Source organism: Scleropages formosus, chromosome 21, assembly GCF_900964775.1.
Source record: "Scleropages formosus chromosome 21, fSclFor1.1, whole genome shotgun sequence".
NCBI lineage: Eukaryota > Metazoa > Chordata > Actinopteri > Osteoglossiformes > Osteoglossidae > Scleropages > Scleropages formosus.
Genome location: NC_041826.1, coordinates 2,887,324 through 2,906,592, shown reverse-complemented (window position 1 = coordinate 2,906,592; position 19,269 = coordinate 2,887,324). Strand labels below are relative to the sequence as shown.

The 19,269-nt window shown below is 44.1% G+C and overlaps 1 protein-coding gene across 1 annotated transcript in view; it reads right to left on the bottom strand.

Moving 5' to 3' along the window:
• Positions 1-600: 600 nt before the first annotated feature.
• The window catches only part of gtdc1 (glycosyltransferase-like domain containing 1), a 71,625-nt gene continuing 52,956 nt past the window's right edge, over positions 601-19,269 (bottom strand). Inside the window, exons 6-10 of the mRNA XM_018735582.2 lie at positions 15,756-15,865; positions 13,816-13,960; positions 8,066-8,136; positions 7,405-7,496; positions 601-1,642 (exon numbers count right to left, since the gene is read on the bottom strand). Coding sequence (XP_018591098.1) covers positions 1,559-1,642; positions 7,405-7,496; positions 8,066-8,136; positions 13,816-13,960; positions 15,756-15,865 — 502 coding nt within the window. The 3' untranslated portion in view covers positions 601-1,558. The remainder of the gene's footprint in view (positions 1,643-7,404; positions 7,497-8,065; positions 8,137-13,815; positions 13,961-15,755; positions 15,866-19,269) is intronic.

Here is a 19,269-nt window from a genome sequence, read left to right as displayed (position 1 = left end):
CGAGGCTGTCGGAACCGTTTTGATTTGTGAGCCTGCAAAACACAGAACTCACCGCTGTAAAGATCTGTCGGTTATTCCGATATTCATCACCGAGCGCCCGACGAACACAGGCTTTGCAAGCAGCTGGTTTAACTTTCTACTCAGCGAAGGTGTAACGTGGTCGGTCTGGAAAGACGCACACGCACAAACGCGCCGGGTGTCGCGGGGGACAAACCATGACTTTCCCAACTTCTCCCATTAGCTGTTAAGAGACGCAGCAGGCTGCTCTCATGATTCTTTCAAATGTACGGAAATGTCTTACAGCCTTAATTATAAACAAATAGCCAGAAAATCTTTCTTCTGTGTTGCAGTGTTCTTTGCTGTCTTAGTGTGTTTTCAGCGTGTGTGTATGTGTGTCTGAAGGCGTACCTCTGGGGGGGGCGACGTGGGTTGGACCGGGTCCTTATCTCCGGTGGGTCTGGGGTTCGAGTCACGCTTGGGGTGCCTTGCAATGGACTGGCGTCCCGTCCTGGGTGTGTCCCCTCCCCCTCCAGCCTTATGCCCTGTGTTGCTGGGTTAGGCTCCGGCTCCCCGCGACTCAGGCAATATTTGTGTGTGTGTGTGTGTGTGTGTGTGTACCTCTGCGTGCACACAGGTCTGTGCGTGCGTGTCTGTTTAGGGGCGGGAGGTTTTTAAACCCAACATATTGGCTCCGATTTCATCAGATAGGTGGCACCGTGTCACACACTCCCAGCGCTGCTCTGAATTACAGCTGTTTATCTTGCAGCTTTCTTCAAGATTAATTAAATGCAAATGTAACACTGTGAATCATGGGAATACCTGCCAGGCCCCCTTATTAATACCTCCACTTAAAAACCCCTGCACTGGAGTCATTAATTTGCAAAGGAGGCAAGGAGTGCTGAAGTGGGGAGGTGGGGGGCTCTCGCCCACAAAACAATTCGCGGCCGGCCGCCCAATTAGCGCTCTCCTCGTCGGCGCTGGTGGCCCTCGGACGACGCGCCCATAACCTGGCAACCTGGGCGCCGCACCGTCCAAGTGTGCGCGTTTGAAGCTGCGGCTTGGCCGCCACCGCGTCGGCGCGGAGGGGGGGGTCTGGTACCGCGGCCCCCAGTACAAAGGATGAGATCGCGCGCAACTGGAAATTCAATGTGGCACCACATATGGGATACAGGAGTGCGGTTACACGTCCTTTTTTTGGCGCACACGAGTCCCCCTCCTGCAGAGGAGCCTCTGAGCCGCGGACACGTGCAGCCACGGCAGCGCCGGCACAGGTCTGGCTTTAATCTGGGCTGGGCTGGTGGCGGCGAACGGGGATCTGAAGCCGTCGCAGGTTTGCGGCAGATGGCTCCGCGTCAGCTGTGACAGACAGACAACCCGGCTCCGGCGGCGCCGATCCCTCAGCTGCTTTCCTCCCCAAACCGCTCCATGAACCTCACCCCTCCCCTCCCATCCCATCCCATCCCATCCAGTGCCTTCTGATCAGGTAAATATGAGCGTGCTCCAGAATGTTCCGCGTACTCCGCCCGGGGCTGAGAGCCAGCGACGCTGGCCTCGTCTGTCAGTGAAGTTCGCTGGCGTCGGCTGCCAACAGGGTCCTGAAGCTCCCCTTGAGAGTTTCCCAGGAAAAGAGCGCCGTGTCCACCTGCAGTAGAGGACGGGCAGAGGGGAAGCGGGCAAAGTGTCAGCAAATGCCACGCAGTCGTACCATACAGATCTGGCGTACACGTGCGTGCATGCACACACACACACACACACACACACACACACACACACACACACAGAGAGAGCAAAGCAAATGGAAAAAAAGCGTTCATTGCCAGTGCGCTGATATAATGTACATGGAAAGAAACTGTCAAGAACACGTGGAGTAAACTGCGGGACACGGGGTAGCGCAGCCGCGACGGCTCACGTGCTGCCGTACCCCTTACCGACTCGCTTCACCTCAACTGTCCCACTGAAACTTTCACACTCTTCTCCAAAGCGACTCCGACCGTTAAGCTACCTGCTATTATTTACCCATTTACACAGCTAGGTAATCATTACCGTGCCAATGCAGGATAAATACCGCAGCGGTACTACAGCAGTGGGCAGGACTGAAACCTGGCTCCCTTGCGTGCAAGGCGGCATCTCTAACCACCGCCCTCAGTCTGGTATTTATTATTCGGAACAAAGTTCCAATCTAAACAATAAACACCGATGACAATCAGTACCCAGGGATAGAAATAAGGATACTGCATAAAATTAAGTTTTACGAGGACGGTTTGTTCAGTATGCAGCCCCATGGACCAAAAACTGAAACAAAAGACATATAGTTGCATAAATAAACTGCAAATAAAGCAGCTGATAGTGTGGTGGTTGGAGTGGCTGCCATTGGACCAGAAGGCTGCAGGTTCGAATCCCACCTCCTGCACCCTTCATCAAGGTACTTGAGATCAGATTCAGGGTGGTGCTAGGTATCAACCTGAACTGATACAGGGAAAATGAAGCAGCTGTATAAATGGGTAATTCAGGGTACGTAGCTTAACATCATGAGTCGCGTCAGAGAGAAGTGTCTCCGAGATTAAATATAAATTGCAGTGAATTTCTTTGACGCGTCATCATAAATCCACTTTAACAATAAGGCCATGCCGCCTGAAAAAAGACGAAAGATTTCTGCGGACGCGGTGCAGTTGCGAGGACTGTGACATTATCGATACACTCCCCGCTATTGAGGTCAGCGCAGACACCAACACCGCACAGAGCGCCAAGTCCAAGTCAGAACCGAATCCAAACCATAAGCGTGGAGCTGAGCATATGCAGAAAATATCTGCTCCGTACGTGTGATGTGGGTGATGTGAAGTTTCCCCAGGAGCTGGCGCGGAACACACACACACACACACACACACACACACACACACACAGAGCAGCCCTCCTTGAAGGAGCGTCCAACAAGAACACAAGTGCAATGCATCAAACCGTCCGGCGCCCTGGAACTCCACGCGTTCGGCTGGGAAATGGGTCCGGGAACGTGGCCTGGCTTGAACCCTCGCCAACGTCACGCGGGAGCTCACCTCACCGGCCTGCCCGCCCGCCCGCCCGCTACCTGCGGGGGCCACTGAACAGGAAGTGCCGTTTCAACAGGACGGCGCCACACGCCAGCAGCTGGGAAGCATAAAAAAATGTGTTTCCAATGAGATGAACAGCCGAGGCGGAAACTGCAAACCGGCCACTTATCAATGAGCCTTAAAATAGACGGGCGAATTGAAAACTCGCTTGACCTAATTAAAGCGCAGCGCGGAAGGACTGGGATTAATGGAGCCGATGAGAAGGCGGTACACTCGTGGAGGAAATACCTGCAGAGCGGGCGGCCTTTGTTTGCTCCAGTACAGCCTCCCATCCTGCGCCAACTGGACGCACTCGATTCGTATTTCCAGCTAGGCAGCGTGTGCTGCGTGCGTTCTCATGAAAGCAACATTTGAAGTGAGCTCGAAAATCAGCGCGCCCGCTTAAAACGGCTCGCATTTAATTTTTCACTTGTATATCGAGGAACAATAAAATGTGTTTTTTTTATTATTATTAGAGAAAAACACGTGCGCGAGACCTCGGTTTGTAATAAACGGTGTAATAATATCTAGCCGCTCGGTGCATGACGGACACTTTTTGAAATTTGCTGGCACCTTATTTCATTAGATTATAGAGAGCCAGGATTAGTGGCTTTTAAGCAGTGGCAGGGCATACGGAACTGGTTAAGTTCTTGTCACCTTTAATGGAAATCACCCGGCCTCAACCGGAGTTCAAGAACTGCCATAAACAAGCCTTCCTCCTCATTAAGTGTCCTCCCATTAGGGAGGAACCAACGCAGAGGCAGAATACACCCTCCTCCTCCTGCAAACCGAAAGCCAGCAAGACGCCGAATCGGACCTGGACCCGACAGCAGGTGGCGTAGCGGTTAGGGACACATCTACTGATCCGGAAGCTTCCCTGCTCTAGCACCCTCGAGCAAAGAACCCGAAGAGCTCGAGGAAAAGTGTCCATTTACAACGGAAGTGATATAGGAAACTACATTACACTAATAATAGCAATTATTAATAACAAGGACTGCAATAGCACCAACGTGACCGTTTTTCCTCGGCTGGTTGTCATGCGTAATCACGCACACGTGAAGAGGAGAAGTGTCTAGGTGAAAGGCTGATATTTGGAACAAGCCGCTAGACACTTAGGGATGTGTCACATTTGACTCAATCTTCAGTATCCTGAAAGGAAGGGGGGGGAGAAGGGATGAAAACTTGTCAGCGAACATCTCCCGTGGAGGAGGAAGACAGTGGACTGCTTAGGTACATAATTAATCAGAGGGCTATTTTCTTCGGCACGTTCAGGCGCAGACATGCTCGGCCCTTTCATTCATTAGGAAACAGATAGGTGGGGCGAGCGAGCGCCTCCCTCTGCTCCAGCCGCACGCTGAAGGAGCTGCATGAAGAACTGCGGTGACGTGAAACCATTGCAAACACACAGGTATGTGTGTCTACTAAGGCACAAATAACGTGCGTGAAATAGAGTAGCACTACCGGCATAAAATATGGAAAAATGGACACTGCCAACATCCAGAGACGCAGCAAGACAAACTGTTCTACTTTGTGCAATCATATGTTGTTTTATTTTTATTACTCTACACTTAATGCGCATGTGACACGTGTATTATTATTTATGTTGCCGATGTTGTACAAGACAGCTTACAATATTGGATAAAGTGACTTACACTGATTTACCCATTTATACAGCAGGGATCCTTACAGTTTTTGAAGAAAGGTGCTACAGGAGGAGTGGGATTTGAACAACACACCCTCCGCTGGCAAGGCAACAGCTCTAATCATTACACCACGTGTTGACCCAGTGAGGTAATAATATGATAATATATGGCCATATGGTGACATCATGTATGGCTAATATATGCGGGTTAAAAGTGAAATATAACGGAGGACGTATGAAACCAGCTGCTCCAACTTTCTCGACCCTTACAGAGATCACCTCTACCGATTCCATGGGAGCATCGCTGACTTTGCATATTTCAGCAAAGTTGTTTGGCAGGGTTCTCTGAAATCAAGTAGCTGGGTTGTACTTGGACAGATAGAGCGGGGAAAAGAAAGCTGTATCTACTGACAGCGACGTGTGTTTACACTCTTGTGCACGTGGGGTGTATGTGAGAGTTGGAACAATGACTGCCAGAACTCTCTGGAAACACCCTGTTTCTCTGCACGGTTCTGATGAAAACGCAATACCATGTGCGTGTGTTTGTGTGGTGTGTGTGTGTGTTTGGGTCCATCCTAATGTATCTCATATCCGGTCACGTTGGCCCCTCCACTGAGATGCTGGGTTCATCCACACCACTAGTTATCCTCATTCCCTTACCTTTCCCATACGTTTGCTGCCTTTCGCACCCTGCGCTCCTCCTATCCGAGTGCTGCACTGCAACACGGCGCTGACAGAGCTACCCAGAGCCATCGGTACATCTAAAAAAAATCTTTTTTCCCCCCTTTTTTTAATTTACGCAAGTAGGCCAACTCTATATCTTCAGGGAGGCAAAAATGATTTCAGTGACTGATACTTTTTACTGTGACAGATGTTAACACAGTACCAATTTTAGAAAAGAAATCAGCAAAATTAATTGATACCTAATCTTTTTATCGATCTAATACACACACACACACACACACACACACACACACACACACAAATGTGCACACGTGCAATTACAAACATCTTTCTTACAATGTAATTTACACAACATTGTTTTTGTGATTGTCTTCATTTTGCATTGTCAAGCATTTTATTTATTATAAAGAGTTTTAAATATTTATTACTGTACTTGAAACTGGTTTGCAGGCTGGATTCGAGTCTCCATTCCATTTGAGGGTTGAACTGCAGTTAAGTAAAAGGGACATTTTGAAGCTGTACGGTGATGTGTCAGACTAGGCTGGGTATGCAGCGAAGCGGCGGGGCTCTTTGAAGGGGAAACAGACGAGTTTGGCAGCGCCCTATAGACAACGCCAAGCCGATGACAAGAGACGAACCGGAGCTCTTCCACGAAGATCTCATGACTCGGCCTCCGAGCCGAAGCTTCGGAAACACGGAGGAAGGACAACTTTTCAACCGGGATTTGACCCGCGGCTCTTGGCGCCCTGACCATGGAATCACTCCGTTCGACAAGGCCGCCGACACCATGACCATGCGATCGGTTAACACTGCTCCGCTCGTACAAGTTCGCACAGGTATGTGATGCCTCACGTTGTCAGTGCAGCCATGGGTCCGGCCTTCACGCACCCGAGACGGCACCTCTTTGGACGCTCCCCTTCTCTCTCCCTCCACACACCCTATTTTTCACACAATCGTTAAATATATTTGCACAACGTGCCGTGGCGCAGCTTCCGAACTGCTCATTCATTAGGTCTGTATCCCCCGGACGTCGGCGCAGAAGTAGGACACACAGTCTCTGATGGTGAGCTACTTGATAGTAAATGGGATCAGAGAATTACTAATCTGCCCCATAGCTAGTGCCTGGATTTCTAATCCTGGGCCACTAAAAGAGAACTTAGACCTGATTATTTGTTATGTGCTAATTGGTTGAATACCAGAGATTAAACTGTAAAAGCTCTCCTGCCTTCTGAGTAAAACTGTAAGTACATTTACATGAAGAACAGACGAGAGCGAGTGTGAGTATTGTGGCACGAGTAGTAGGATGGGTGTCTGAAATACATTTACATTTATTCATTTTGCGGACGCTTTTCTCCAAAGCGACTTACAATGTTAAGGTTGCAATTATTACAGTTACAAGTTTAAAATTATTTACCCATTTATACAGCTGGGCATGTTTTTTTTTTTCTTTTTTTTTTTTTTAAATGGAGAAATTTAGGGTAAGTACCTTGCTCAGGGGTACTACAGCCAGAGGTGGGGGTCGAACCTGCGACCTTTTGGATCCAGAGGCAGTAGCTCTAACCACTACACTATGAGCTGTCCCCCAGAAATAAATGCTACCAGCTGTCTCCCAGAAATAAATGCATATGTATACTCTGAAATACTTCACAAATTAAAAGCTTTCTGTTCCAGATTTGAATATTTTATGTTTGAAGGCAAGTTCTGTTCCACAGTCACAAGCTCTCATTACTGGGCATCCTGTCAGCGGGACACAGAGATGTGTAAAGTCGGGACGGGAGGCGGAGGTCCGCGCAGCTTCCCCCACAGCGGCACTGGTGAACGCACCGTGGTGGTGGTGCCGGTGGGGGGGCTCTCCCTCCATCCCTTTACCCAGGTTGTTTTGTTTACCACACTCTGAAAGACAGCAGCAGCCAGACACCCTCGTGTCCCTAAAAGCCGATCTGCGAAGCACGCTCGGAGGGGGATACGCTCGTGTTCTGCGTGTGCCACAGCTACCTGAACACGATGTCTTCTAACGACGTCGGGCCTCCTGCAGAAACCCTGAAGCCTCTTTAAGAGCTGCTCAGGTGTGGAGTACAGATATTCCGCTGCCGAGAAGGAGAGAGGGGAAAAAAAAAAACAGATACATATTTAATGAAACAAAAACCTCAAAGCAGAACCTAGATATTAGTCACTTTAGTAATTAAAAATGCATATTGCTCTGTGCCGTCTCATGTTGTACATTATTAAAGCGTGATTTTTCGAAGTTACCTCAGCTCAAAAGGATTTTTAATGCAAAACAGTCTCGCACAGTGACTGCATCCACCCCACTCATTTTCCTTAGGGTAAATTAACAGTCTCATACAAAATGAACAGCACTTATAACTACACACGTGCGCCGAAAAGTATCAGTTAAACAGTAATAAACATATTTTTAAAAATGTATCCAACATATGGATGATACAAAGAGAACCATAAATAGCAAAGTGGTTCTGAATAGTTTAGATCCCCCCATATCTTCCTTACTCTGTATCAACTAACAGTCCAGCACTTTTTAAAATATACGCACATCAGCACTGGCATAAAAAACATGTTACGTGGTATGTGGATGATACAGGCAGACTTGAACTACACAAAGTGGATATTTAGTTTAAAAAAAGTGGGAAAGTAAACACACCTGGAAAGATTTCCGGATACACTAATGTCTTCGGACACAGCGGATAGCAGCCACAGTGAACGGCTTCTAACCTGAAACGCACGGCATGGTGAATGTTCCCTCGGAATGACATTAAGGCGTGATCCTACATCGCACACATATGGTATCCACTCCAAACAAGCATGGACGCAAACGTTTGCAGACGAGCCCTTTCATATGCACATAAAAATAAATGAAGCACTTACCTTTGGTGAGAACATCCAAAAGAACCAAGATCTAAGGAAGACCTCAAACTGCTTCGTTTCATATCCATATTCTAATCCAGCAAACGCACAATGTGTCCTGCCTTCAACAAGGCAACAATGTTTACACTGAAGGGGGATATTTGAAAGCAGAAATCTGGTCTTCATTAACAGCTGTTACGAAGAAAAAATACTTTTTAAAAAAAAAAAAAAAAAAAAATGCTAGGAATAAAACCAACAGTGTTGTCTGGTACAATTGTGGAAATCATTTTAATCATTCTATTCAAGCAAGACTTTTATTTGCATTGCTGCCATTCCGAAGAAACACTTTTATTATTAATATTATTATATAACTTGTTCCATTTAAGCCAAAAGTCCTGTTTAGGGTTAGTTCAGATCATTGTGAAAATAAAAATATTGAAAACTAGGCTTTAAAAATTTTTTCAAAATAAGAATAGAAATAACCCATATAATTGTTTTTAATGTATATGACAGTCTCCAAAAAGCACCATCTTAAATCCTGGATATTATTAATCCACCAATCAGAGGGGGGTAGATGAAGTACTGTATAAGAAAAACTCACGTACAGACAGTAAATCATCATTACAAACGCTGCTACAAGGGTTAGTACTGAGCTGAATACTGGCTACCAGTTTGCATTAAGTATGAAAGAGCTCCACCAGAACTTTTATGCGAGAATGTCTGAAGTGACGGGAGGCATGTCACAGAGGCCAAACTGTTGGTGCAAAAAAAAAAAAAAAAAAGTCGATCACAGAATATGGTTACGAACAACAATTTTTTTCCTGTTTTCCAAAGACAATTTTCCCTCCTTTGCGAAAAATAAATCAGAATAATTTCATAAACACAACAGTATCAGATTAACTAGCAATGAACATTTACAGAAGACCCTTTTCTGCACAACTCCAACCTTCCTTCTATGAGAAAGGTCCACTACATACTGCACAGGACTTGTACGACAGCAGTCCAACATGGACACAGTGATGGCCCTTCTTGTTAGTACTGTGATATTCATATACAGTTAGGTGTTTCATCCACCCTCTGTACATTAGAACAGCAGCATTATTCAGATGACATATTTTAAGTACGTATCATGGAAAAAAAATCGACTTGCAGCTAATCATTGTAACAATGCATATTTTATCATCTTTCTGCACCATAAATAATATATATCGCAGAACATATAGGGACGAATGTTATCATTTATATTATGAAGATGTTTTAGTGGGAAAGTGCAATTTACAGAACTGTCTAAATTATACAGTAATTCAGTGAATGGGCAATGTTGATATGGTCAGATCTATGGCTGATAAAAGTTATAAACTATTAAATGAGGCTGTGTGTTCTATGCTTCTGCTGTTTGCGGCACACAGCTAAGAACGCGCTGGGTATACGACAAGCATCTACAAAAGGCACAGAACTAGGTTGCTTCATTAAAAATGTAATAAAAATAGACTTTGACACCAGCATTGTTTTTTTTTTTTTGGTGGAAATTCAAACCGACTTACTGCACCTCCACAGTTATCATTTTCAATGCTTCTTTTAAGCCGTTAATTATACAGTGCATAAAGAAAGTAAATGAATATGCAAAACTGCAAAGTGCACACAGCCATTTCTTATTCTGAAAATATAAATTAGAGAAGAGAATTGCAAGGTGGGAGCACGTTCACCAGCCTTCCAATTATTTGTAGATGCACACTGGAGCACATAAAACTATTGCCTTTGCCACTGGGATATATCTAAATTCTTGGATGCAATGAAAAGGCTGAATGTGATAATGGAAAGGGAGGGGGAAAATAATAATAATAAAAAATTCTATGGTTTACTTTCGCAAAAAACCTCGTAGTTTTTTTTGTGTTTTTTGTGCAATTTATCTCACAAAAACATTTCACCTCACATAATCCATTAAATTCTAAATAGGATTCTAATTGATCTAGTGTCAGAATGGCTAGACAATGTCCTCCTCTGTTCCAGTTAATACACTGTTGCCTGGATCTATGAAGCTTAATATCAAGTTCTATTCACTTCAAGTCCCATAATGTGTCTGCAAATAGTTATGGGGCTTTTGATTCTAAATATAATTAGCTGATAATTTTGTTTGGCTGAATTACTATCACCGCAGGGCTCTGCAAGCCTTCTGCACACATTATTCAGCAATAATGAATCAGATAGGTTAAATTCCGCTTGAATGAGGCTAGGCTGTCAGCGTTGCACCTTTCTCTGGTACCATGAGTGGACCGCCCGAGTCCGACGTCACCCCTTTGAGGACAAGATGGGGCCTGAGCACAGAGCGTCGCTGGAAAACAAAAAAAAAGGCAGAACGAAGAGCGCTAACTAAGGAGAGCAACTACAAAGAAGTGATTAAGCCACGGCTGCCTTAAATCAGCAGCTAATTAAATGGATATGCTAATGTTGTCATACTTAGCAGATGGAATTAAAAATTACTTATCGAGACTCGCGTATGAGAGTGCTATTAATGTGACGCATCAAGGACTGACGTGGAACTGTCCGCTCATGCGTACATTCAAAACACATTTTTTCCCTCCAAAACTATGTACGAAAAATGCTTTAACGCAAAAAGAATTTCCTTTCGCGTTCCCAGAGGGCTGAGCATGTGGCCTCTATGTTCGTCCGCGATCAAAGCTCCTTTGACACTGGTCCACATTTCTCGAGGTTCTCCTTCTCCCAGGCCACGTGAAGACACTGAGTTTCACACGGAAATTTTTATCTGGGCTCTATGTCTGTGTGAAGCCTTTTCTCCTCCCCCTGCAATCTGGTTGCAAGGCAGACTGCAAAAGGAGCTCTGAAGCTACTTCTCTTTCCCTCCTGTCTTCTTGCTGCTGCCCGCAGAAAATGGAAACGGCCAAAGGGCCGAGATCACGATCTAAAAGAAACCCTCAGAGCCCACACACCCCCAAAACCGGCTGCTTCAAGACAGATCGTTTGAGTGGCTGCCATTGAAGGCCGCTCTCCTTTCTGAGGATGTGGCTGCAATGTGCTCCATGGACTGACCAGATACAACATGACAGAACAGTGGTCAGATGCTAAAGCATCTCAAACCAAACTGGAGACCGTGCGCTGTCAAACAAACCGCAAATATGAAGTGTTCATTGAAAGCTCTTTGTACTCTGGCATTAAGAAAATGTGGCCTGATTGTTACATATCCCCTGATGCTGTCACTCGCCCGTTCACTGTCACACTGCAATAATACTTTCACCTTTATTGTACTAGTATTGGAAATCTCTAGAAACTAGGTGTATTTCTTTATTCTTATTACTCACTGAAAATACACTGAAATTAAGAACCCTGTGTTAAGGTTAAGATCTTTAAGTGCTGTTTCTAACCTGTTTTGCTGCAAGAAAAGGTTAGAGTGGAAATGAGATTGCTTTTAGTAACTTATAAACTTTTTATATATGTATTTACTGCCAGAAATGGTACAGCACTGCCTGAGAGATGAAACTGAGGCAAACAAACTCTTATCTGGGTTGAGAAGGGTTATAGTGTGGATATCGATTTACCCATTTATTTTCAATAACGGCTTGCCCATGGCAGGATTTTGGGAATCCAGAGCCTTTCCCGGAAACACTGGGCAGAAGGCAGGATATACCCTGTACCTTACACCAGACCTATGACACTGTCTGTATCCACCTCAAAAGTATAACAGTTGGGCCCCTTTTGGCACTTTATCAGTACATGTCCTCAACCTCAAGATTACCTGCTGCCCCTCCACCCATGAGCTGTGCTCCAAGCGTTACTGTTATGATAGTTCCTAAGTCCATTGTGAGAGGAGCACTACGTAAGCAGAACTGTGTAGTAGAGTTTGGGCTATGGGCCACCAAAGATCGGCATGACATGCTGGAAACCTTTTATAAAATACAGGAATCTGTTCATGGTGTGAAGGAATCCGTTTGTGAGATGAGCTGGAATTCATGCATGACACCTTCTCAACATGTTGAAATCTCTTCCCAACACTGTCTTGACACACTGGAACCCCTTTGCGATACCTTATTGACACACTCGAATGTCTTCACAACACCTTCTTCAGACACTGGAATGTCTTCGCAACACTGTTTTGACACACTGGAATCGCTTCACGACACCCTCTTGACACATTGGAATGTCTTCACATCATCTTCTCGAAACGCTGGAATCCCTTGACAACACCCTCTTGACACAGTGGAATCCCTTTATGATACACAGAAAACACTTTATGACTGCAATCCCTTCATGACTGGAATCCTTTCAGGAAATCTTCTTGACACACTGGAATCTCTTCACAAAACCTTCTTGACAACCTGCAAACACCTTATGACTGCAATCCCTTCAAGACTCGAATCCCTTCAGAACATCTTCTTGACACACTGGAATCCCTTCACATCACCCCCTCGACATGCTGGAATCCCTTCGCAAACACACTGGAATGCAGGACATGCTGTAATCTGTTTGTGACATTCTCATGACGTGATGGAATGTGTTCGAGGTCCCTTCACAACAAGCTGGAATCGATCTGTGACACTTTCCCGACAAGCTGGAATATGTTCATGCCACATTCATAACACTGAAACCTTTTCATGTCATTTTCAGAACAAAATTGAATCTGTTCACAAAGCGTTAATGACATCAGAATCTGGTTTCCATTCCTCCTTGACCTGGTTTGAGACTTGATGGGTGAAAGTACAGAAGGGGGATTATAAGACCTCACACGAACACTGTGACGCCCACCTAGATCAGTCTCACACACACACATGCACACACACAAAACTCCCCTGTGCTGAGAGCGTCGGTGCGTCAAGGGAGGGAGACTTTTCAGCCTCCCCAGTAATTAAACGCTAAGAGGGAGCCATGGAGAGAGAATGCTGGGTAAGTCGCTAGGGAGCATAATCCTGTAGTGGCTCCTGAGCATCCCTGCAGGCCTTGCACTGCCGCCTGCTGCAGGGCTGGCTTCCGGTACAGGACGGCCTGCCAACACAATCCTGAAACCGGCTGCCCGGTTCACCCTCGAAGGCCCATTTAGGCGCTGCTCACTCTGTCCCATTTATCAATTAACTCGTCATTATTCACATATTTCACTGCAGCGCGTCACCAAATATGTATGCGAAAGACAAGAAAAAAGAAAATCTCCAATAGTCCCTAAGGATTAGCGCAGAAAACTTACTGTATCTTATCCATCTACTGATAGAACGTAATTAAGCAAATTACACGAACAAAGGGCTTCGAGGGTTTTCTCAAATGGTGTATCTCCCAACCTCTGGGTAAACATCTCACTGTTTTTTTGATATCACGCCGGCGTACATTCAGGCCTAATACAATATTATCACAGGGCAAGTTGTATTTTCTATTAAGGATGGATAGTAGGTGGCAACCCTCCGGCTCAAACAAATGCCCTCGAACAAATGTCAGCCCTCCCTGAATGTCAATAGTCCTTGGATCAAAAGGGAACCAGCCCAAACTAAATGCTTGTCAGAACCAATTTGGCAGAATCCCCAGCAAAGCGAGTAAGCGAGCACTCACATGGCCACCCCGAAAAACTCGTGCTTGGCTGTGGAGATGACCACGTCTGCCTGGCACAGGGCTTTTAGGTACTCCTCCTTGCTGGGGACGTAGCCCCAGTGCACGATGCGCTCCCCGAGCTCTTCTCTGGCGTCGGCGAAGATGGCTACACAAAGAAAAGGAGAAGAAGATGAGTGAGCAAATGAATGAATGAATGAGCGAATGAATGAATGGGTGAGCGAGCGACCGACTGTGGCAGAGATGGGGGAAATGTTTAGCAATCCACAGCGCCACATAACTGATCCTGGATGACAGCGCCGGTTTGTCTGAAGTTCAGGTTAATTAGCTGCTGCTTATTTTTAATGAACTTCATGCAGTTTTTTTTTTTTTTGCTTGTATAATCAAGGCAAAGGAGCAGAACCGCGAGCCGAGGTGCCAAAAATAAGCTGACAAAGGCGCAAGGCAGCCTTGGCACCCACCCTCCAGATGAGGAGAGCCAACTGCCTGCTTCATAAAACTCGCTTAGCCGACACTGAGACAAAATGGACTGTAAAGTTCGTTAGATGAAAATATTAAAAAAGAATTAAGCTAATGGAGACAGAATTAAAAGAAATGAGGCAACAAACACATCACACCAAAAATGGCATTGCTGTGACAGCTAAGATTCCTAATGACGGACTACATTCGGAAAAAATTAAATGCCATTCCGCGCTTAAATTTCTTTGAAAAGTAATGATCCATGAATGATGCTCACTCCCGGCACTTACAAGGGGCGGGGGGTTGGGGGGGTGTGCAGGAGTGTGCTAAAAGTGTTGTGAAATAACACAGAAACATGTCCTGCGGGTTTAGGTGCCAGTGCACAGAGACTTTAGGTTTGTGCAACAGAGCAGACTGAAAACAAGGTCACGTTTGAAAACAAAACCAGGGTACGAGAACCAGACGGCACACTTTCGAACTGCACAGGATATACACCATTTTTAAATAAAAAAAAAAAAAAAAAAAAAAAAGAAAAAAAAAATCAATATGGCGCACCTATTAAGAAAATCAAACTAGATTAAAATGGTTTAAATGTAATTGCCTTCCAAGTAATCTTAACAGTAATTCTTAAATATGAGCAAAATTTATGGTCCTTCTTCCTCCAAGTTTATGTTTCTATAAAACTCAATATTCCAATATACGAAAGTACATTTCCTGCGAGGGCAGAGACGCAGACAGCAGACATGACCAAGCAGTATTAATTAATGAATGCAGCTCTGGCAATATCCTTGTGTGTCCAAAGACATTATAACATCATCAACTACTCTAATGGGGAGTGTATTTTATAAAACACGATAAAATTTGTCCTTAGCGCTGAGCGTATTGCTCTGCCAGGTGAACTTAGCCTCTGCCCGCTTATTAGTATAGTAGGTGTTTGTAAATTACATCCCTCCTCCCATTACGGGGATGGCAGAGACCTAAACTCCTGCCCTGGGAGGCATGTTCGCCCATTCGTACATCGGCAGCAGAAAAGTTATGCTTCCTTCCACACAATAATTAGTGAAAAATGTAGCAGCAGATGAGTGTGAAAAGTTGGGTCTTTTGCAGATTTCCTCCCAGTAGCGGGGACTAACTGGAGCTTTTGGGGATCGTTCAAAACAGACGAATTAGTGTGTTCGAAACGTGGCATTATAGGATGATGGCAGGAATGAACAAAATCCTGGATATTGCAGGGTCTTTTCAGGGCTGGGAATTAATCTCTTCGAGAGGAAATACAAGATGACAATGGCAAAGGACCTCCAATAATTGGGTCCAACAGGCTTACTCTGTGGAAACCAAAAATGAGTTCTCTTCCCCTTTTAAGAATGATCCATTATTTCAGTACAGTGTAAAATTCTGTCTTTGTGAATGTGGCAAACCCCAAAACGCTCAATTAAAAATAAATTAAAACATAACCACCCCTGGTACATCGAAAATCTGCATACCTGGCACCTCTGTGAACGTCTCGCCAAGAACGGACACTTGAAAGCTCAGTCCCCTCTCTTTCAGCTTCAGCAGCGTCTCGAAGAAGAGTTCCGGGTCTTTGTCGTGCTCCCTTGGAACAAAACAAATAGAATTCAGGTCTTTTGATTGGGTTCGCGCCCAATGAGAGGAGCCAGCCAGCACCGTCCTGCGAGTCAGCTGCTCTAGTGGCTTCGCCGCTCCAGTCAGTTCCATGCAATCTGCATTGAAGTACTGTATCTAAACATCTGAGAAAACCCAAGCCTTGAGAGGATCCTGTCTAACTTTCTTTCCTGCAATATTGTTACTTACACTGAAGATTTTACGGAATAATTCATCGCCCCCCTTACTCATGTCTCAACCAAGCCTAATTACTATTTTATGACAGGTACTGTATTACAATAGAAAGCACTTTTACAAACGATACAACATTATCATCCTCATGTTCAGCCACAAACACCTGCTGTTTGTTTGCATGCATCTCGACAACCATCTCATCGAAGCCGCCTGCGATTGTGCACCTGCGTGTTTTTCCATGAAGCACGTTCGTTCAAAGCAATCAGCAGAACCTTTGCTCCCGAAAGCCCACGAGGGATTTGACGGGCTGCTGCTTTTCTTCTGGCTGACCACAAACAGGAAGATGTAACTATGTTAGGACTGACTCCCCGCCCGTGCTTATTTGACGTGACCGCAGTGGTAGCCTGCGAAGAGGATGTCTCGTCGTTTCTCCATGGAGAATGAACCCTGGGTGATTCCGATGCAAGGTTCCTCAAGGTAAACACAGCCTGTCATTAATTCATGACCCCGCTTTGTTAAGGTTTTACAGTAGGAAGAGGAGACTGGGCCCGCACTCTGGCCTGTGAGCCTGTGGAGCTTCTTGGGCACTTTGAACGGCCAGAACGAGACTGCATCCAGGTGCCTTCATAGCCTTCATAACCTCCCTATGATCTGGTGTTTTATCACAGGCTTCGCAAAAGTTATGTGAGTCAATGTATGATATGATTTATCTTCATATGAAAGAAACCTGACAATCAAACAGCCTGAAGCAGTTTCAGTGCTCTCTTGTTAATTACATGTCATTATATCATGGAATGCAGTTGTCCATAGCTTTCATAGCTCTCTAACTTAGATCCAGTCAGAGTCCAGCATAGCAAATTGCGACTTCATAAAAATTTTCTTTCTTGTATTTTCACTGCTTATCCAGTTTGTTTGAAATTAAGCTGAAATCCAGCAAACTGTCAGTGTTTCTGCTGGATATTATTTCCTCCTCTTTCTTCTCCATTTAAATAAAGCATGATGACCTCATAGCTGTATGATGTCATGTACCTAATGCAAAAATATGATTAATCACGGGTGATCTTTGCACAAGAAAATAGCAGAAGTAACAAAAACATACCTCGGGTACTTTTTAAAAGTAGTTTAAGCTTTCCTTCATGTGTTGTTGCAAAGTGTATTTAAAGTTGTACTAAAAAGAATGTGATAAAATTATAAAGACTGGGTCTTCTACTTATAAATACAATTGGGGCAGGAAGTCAATTTGTGACACAACGTGTTGTCCAAAATCACTTTTAATACTAACTCACAATTAGTAAAAGCTACATAATAACAACATGCCTCCATTTAGCTCTATAAAGCTATAATAAATTTAAAAAATGCTTTTGTCTCACTTCTACCCTTCCATCCATCCTCAATAATCACTTGTCTGGGGCAGAACCACAATAATCAATGGCCAATCCCAGAAACACGGGGTGTGAGGCAAGGTACACCCTGGATGAGACACCAGTACAGTGCAACAAAAGACTTTAAATCTTTTTTTTTTTAAAACTTCCTACTACATTAAAATTAAAACTTCTTAAAAATTACTGACAATGAAAAAATGGTTCATCTTGACAACCTTCTATTAAAATTTGTTCTCCTCGGTCTCGAAAATGAGTTCTCTTTTATTATCACATTTGTCAGTTTTCGGGTACGTGCAGCTTTCTTTATCATCTATAGAGTCAACATAAGCTTAATGATAGAGATATCTCAATTTACAGGTTTGGTTCCGTAAAAATCTTGGATATAACTATAATAAATAAAGAACATAATTTTAATGTTTTTATTAGCTAGGAACATTAGAAATAACAAAATAACAGAAAATACCCTCTCTCTGCAAACTCCAGTTGAATCGCAACTGTTCACCGATTCATCCCATTGACATGTGCAACGTTCATCAGCACAATCACACATGAGCTGTAAACACTGCTGGAGTGAGCTGAATGAAGGAGGACCCACACTCTTTTGTCTGTGTGCTCTCTACTTTCAACAAACAGCTGGATGCACAAACGCTGCCTGTTTTCTCTACACAGCAGACAGAAATTTAAGAAAACAAATCAAAAATAATCAAATGAACTGTAAAACATTTGTATCTTTGAAAATGTGTAACTCCAGTGTTCGCCAGTGTATATAGAGTTATGTGCTTATCATAGTACGAGATTTAACTAACACACGTACTCAGTTATCTAACGAAATGGCCGTAGAATTAATTGAACATACTATAAAAACACTGTTGGATCTAATTAGAGCTTACAAATTGTTTTCTTAAATTCAAGGTAAGTTGATTGCTGTTGTATAATTCACCCAGTCAACAAAATGTTTCAGTTTGTCATTTCATTTGAAAGCACCTTTTCACCCTGTGAAGCAACTGATGTATTAAAAAAAAAAAAAATTTAATCAGATATTCATTGGAACCTGAATTTTCCTATGATTTCGTGTTTTAATCAAAGGGCTTAAGAAAAAGTTATGTGAGTCAATGTATGATATGATTTATCCGCATATGAAAGTAACCTGACAATCAAACAGCCTGCAGCAGTTTCAGTGCTCTCTTGTTAATTACATGTCATTATATCATGGAATGCAGTAGTGCAGTGAGCAAAGACGTACACTGACCTAAAGTTTGTTTCTTGTACTCAAAGGCCTTAGGTGCGATTTCCACGTCCTGCTGTAATGTCCTCGAGGAAGGTATTTCCCATGAATTGATACAGTAAAAATTGCCCTGCTGTATAAATGGGTTAAACAGTGGAAGTAGCTTAATGCTGTCATTTTGTCATTTCAAAGAAAAGCTATAGCTAAATTTATATAAATTATATAAATAAAAAGCAGTGGAACTTGGTCTGGCCTTCCTTCTTTGCTGCTCACAGTACCTTCGTTCATCTGTTCAATCGGTGACTGTGCCTTCAGCCTAGCGGTGGCGCGGTCTCACGTAAGTACAGGTGCTCGGCTCAAATCACTTACTCTCACAGCAATAAAAGTAATTGTTAGCCTAAAGCATAATGTGGAAAACGCTGCGGTCTGGAACGTCAAGAAATGCAGAAATTAGATTCGTTACACAAGTAGATTTGCATCTAAATAGTTAAATAACTGGCCTGCCTTTTGTTTCCTTTGCAGATACAGATATAAACCATTCATTGGTATTATAACAACAGGGAGCAAACTGGAGGCAGACGCACACATTTCCGC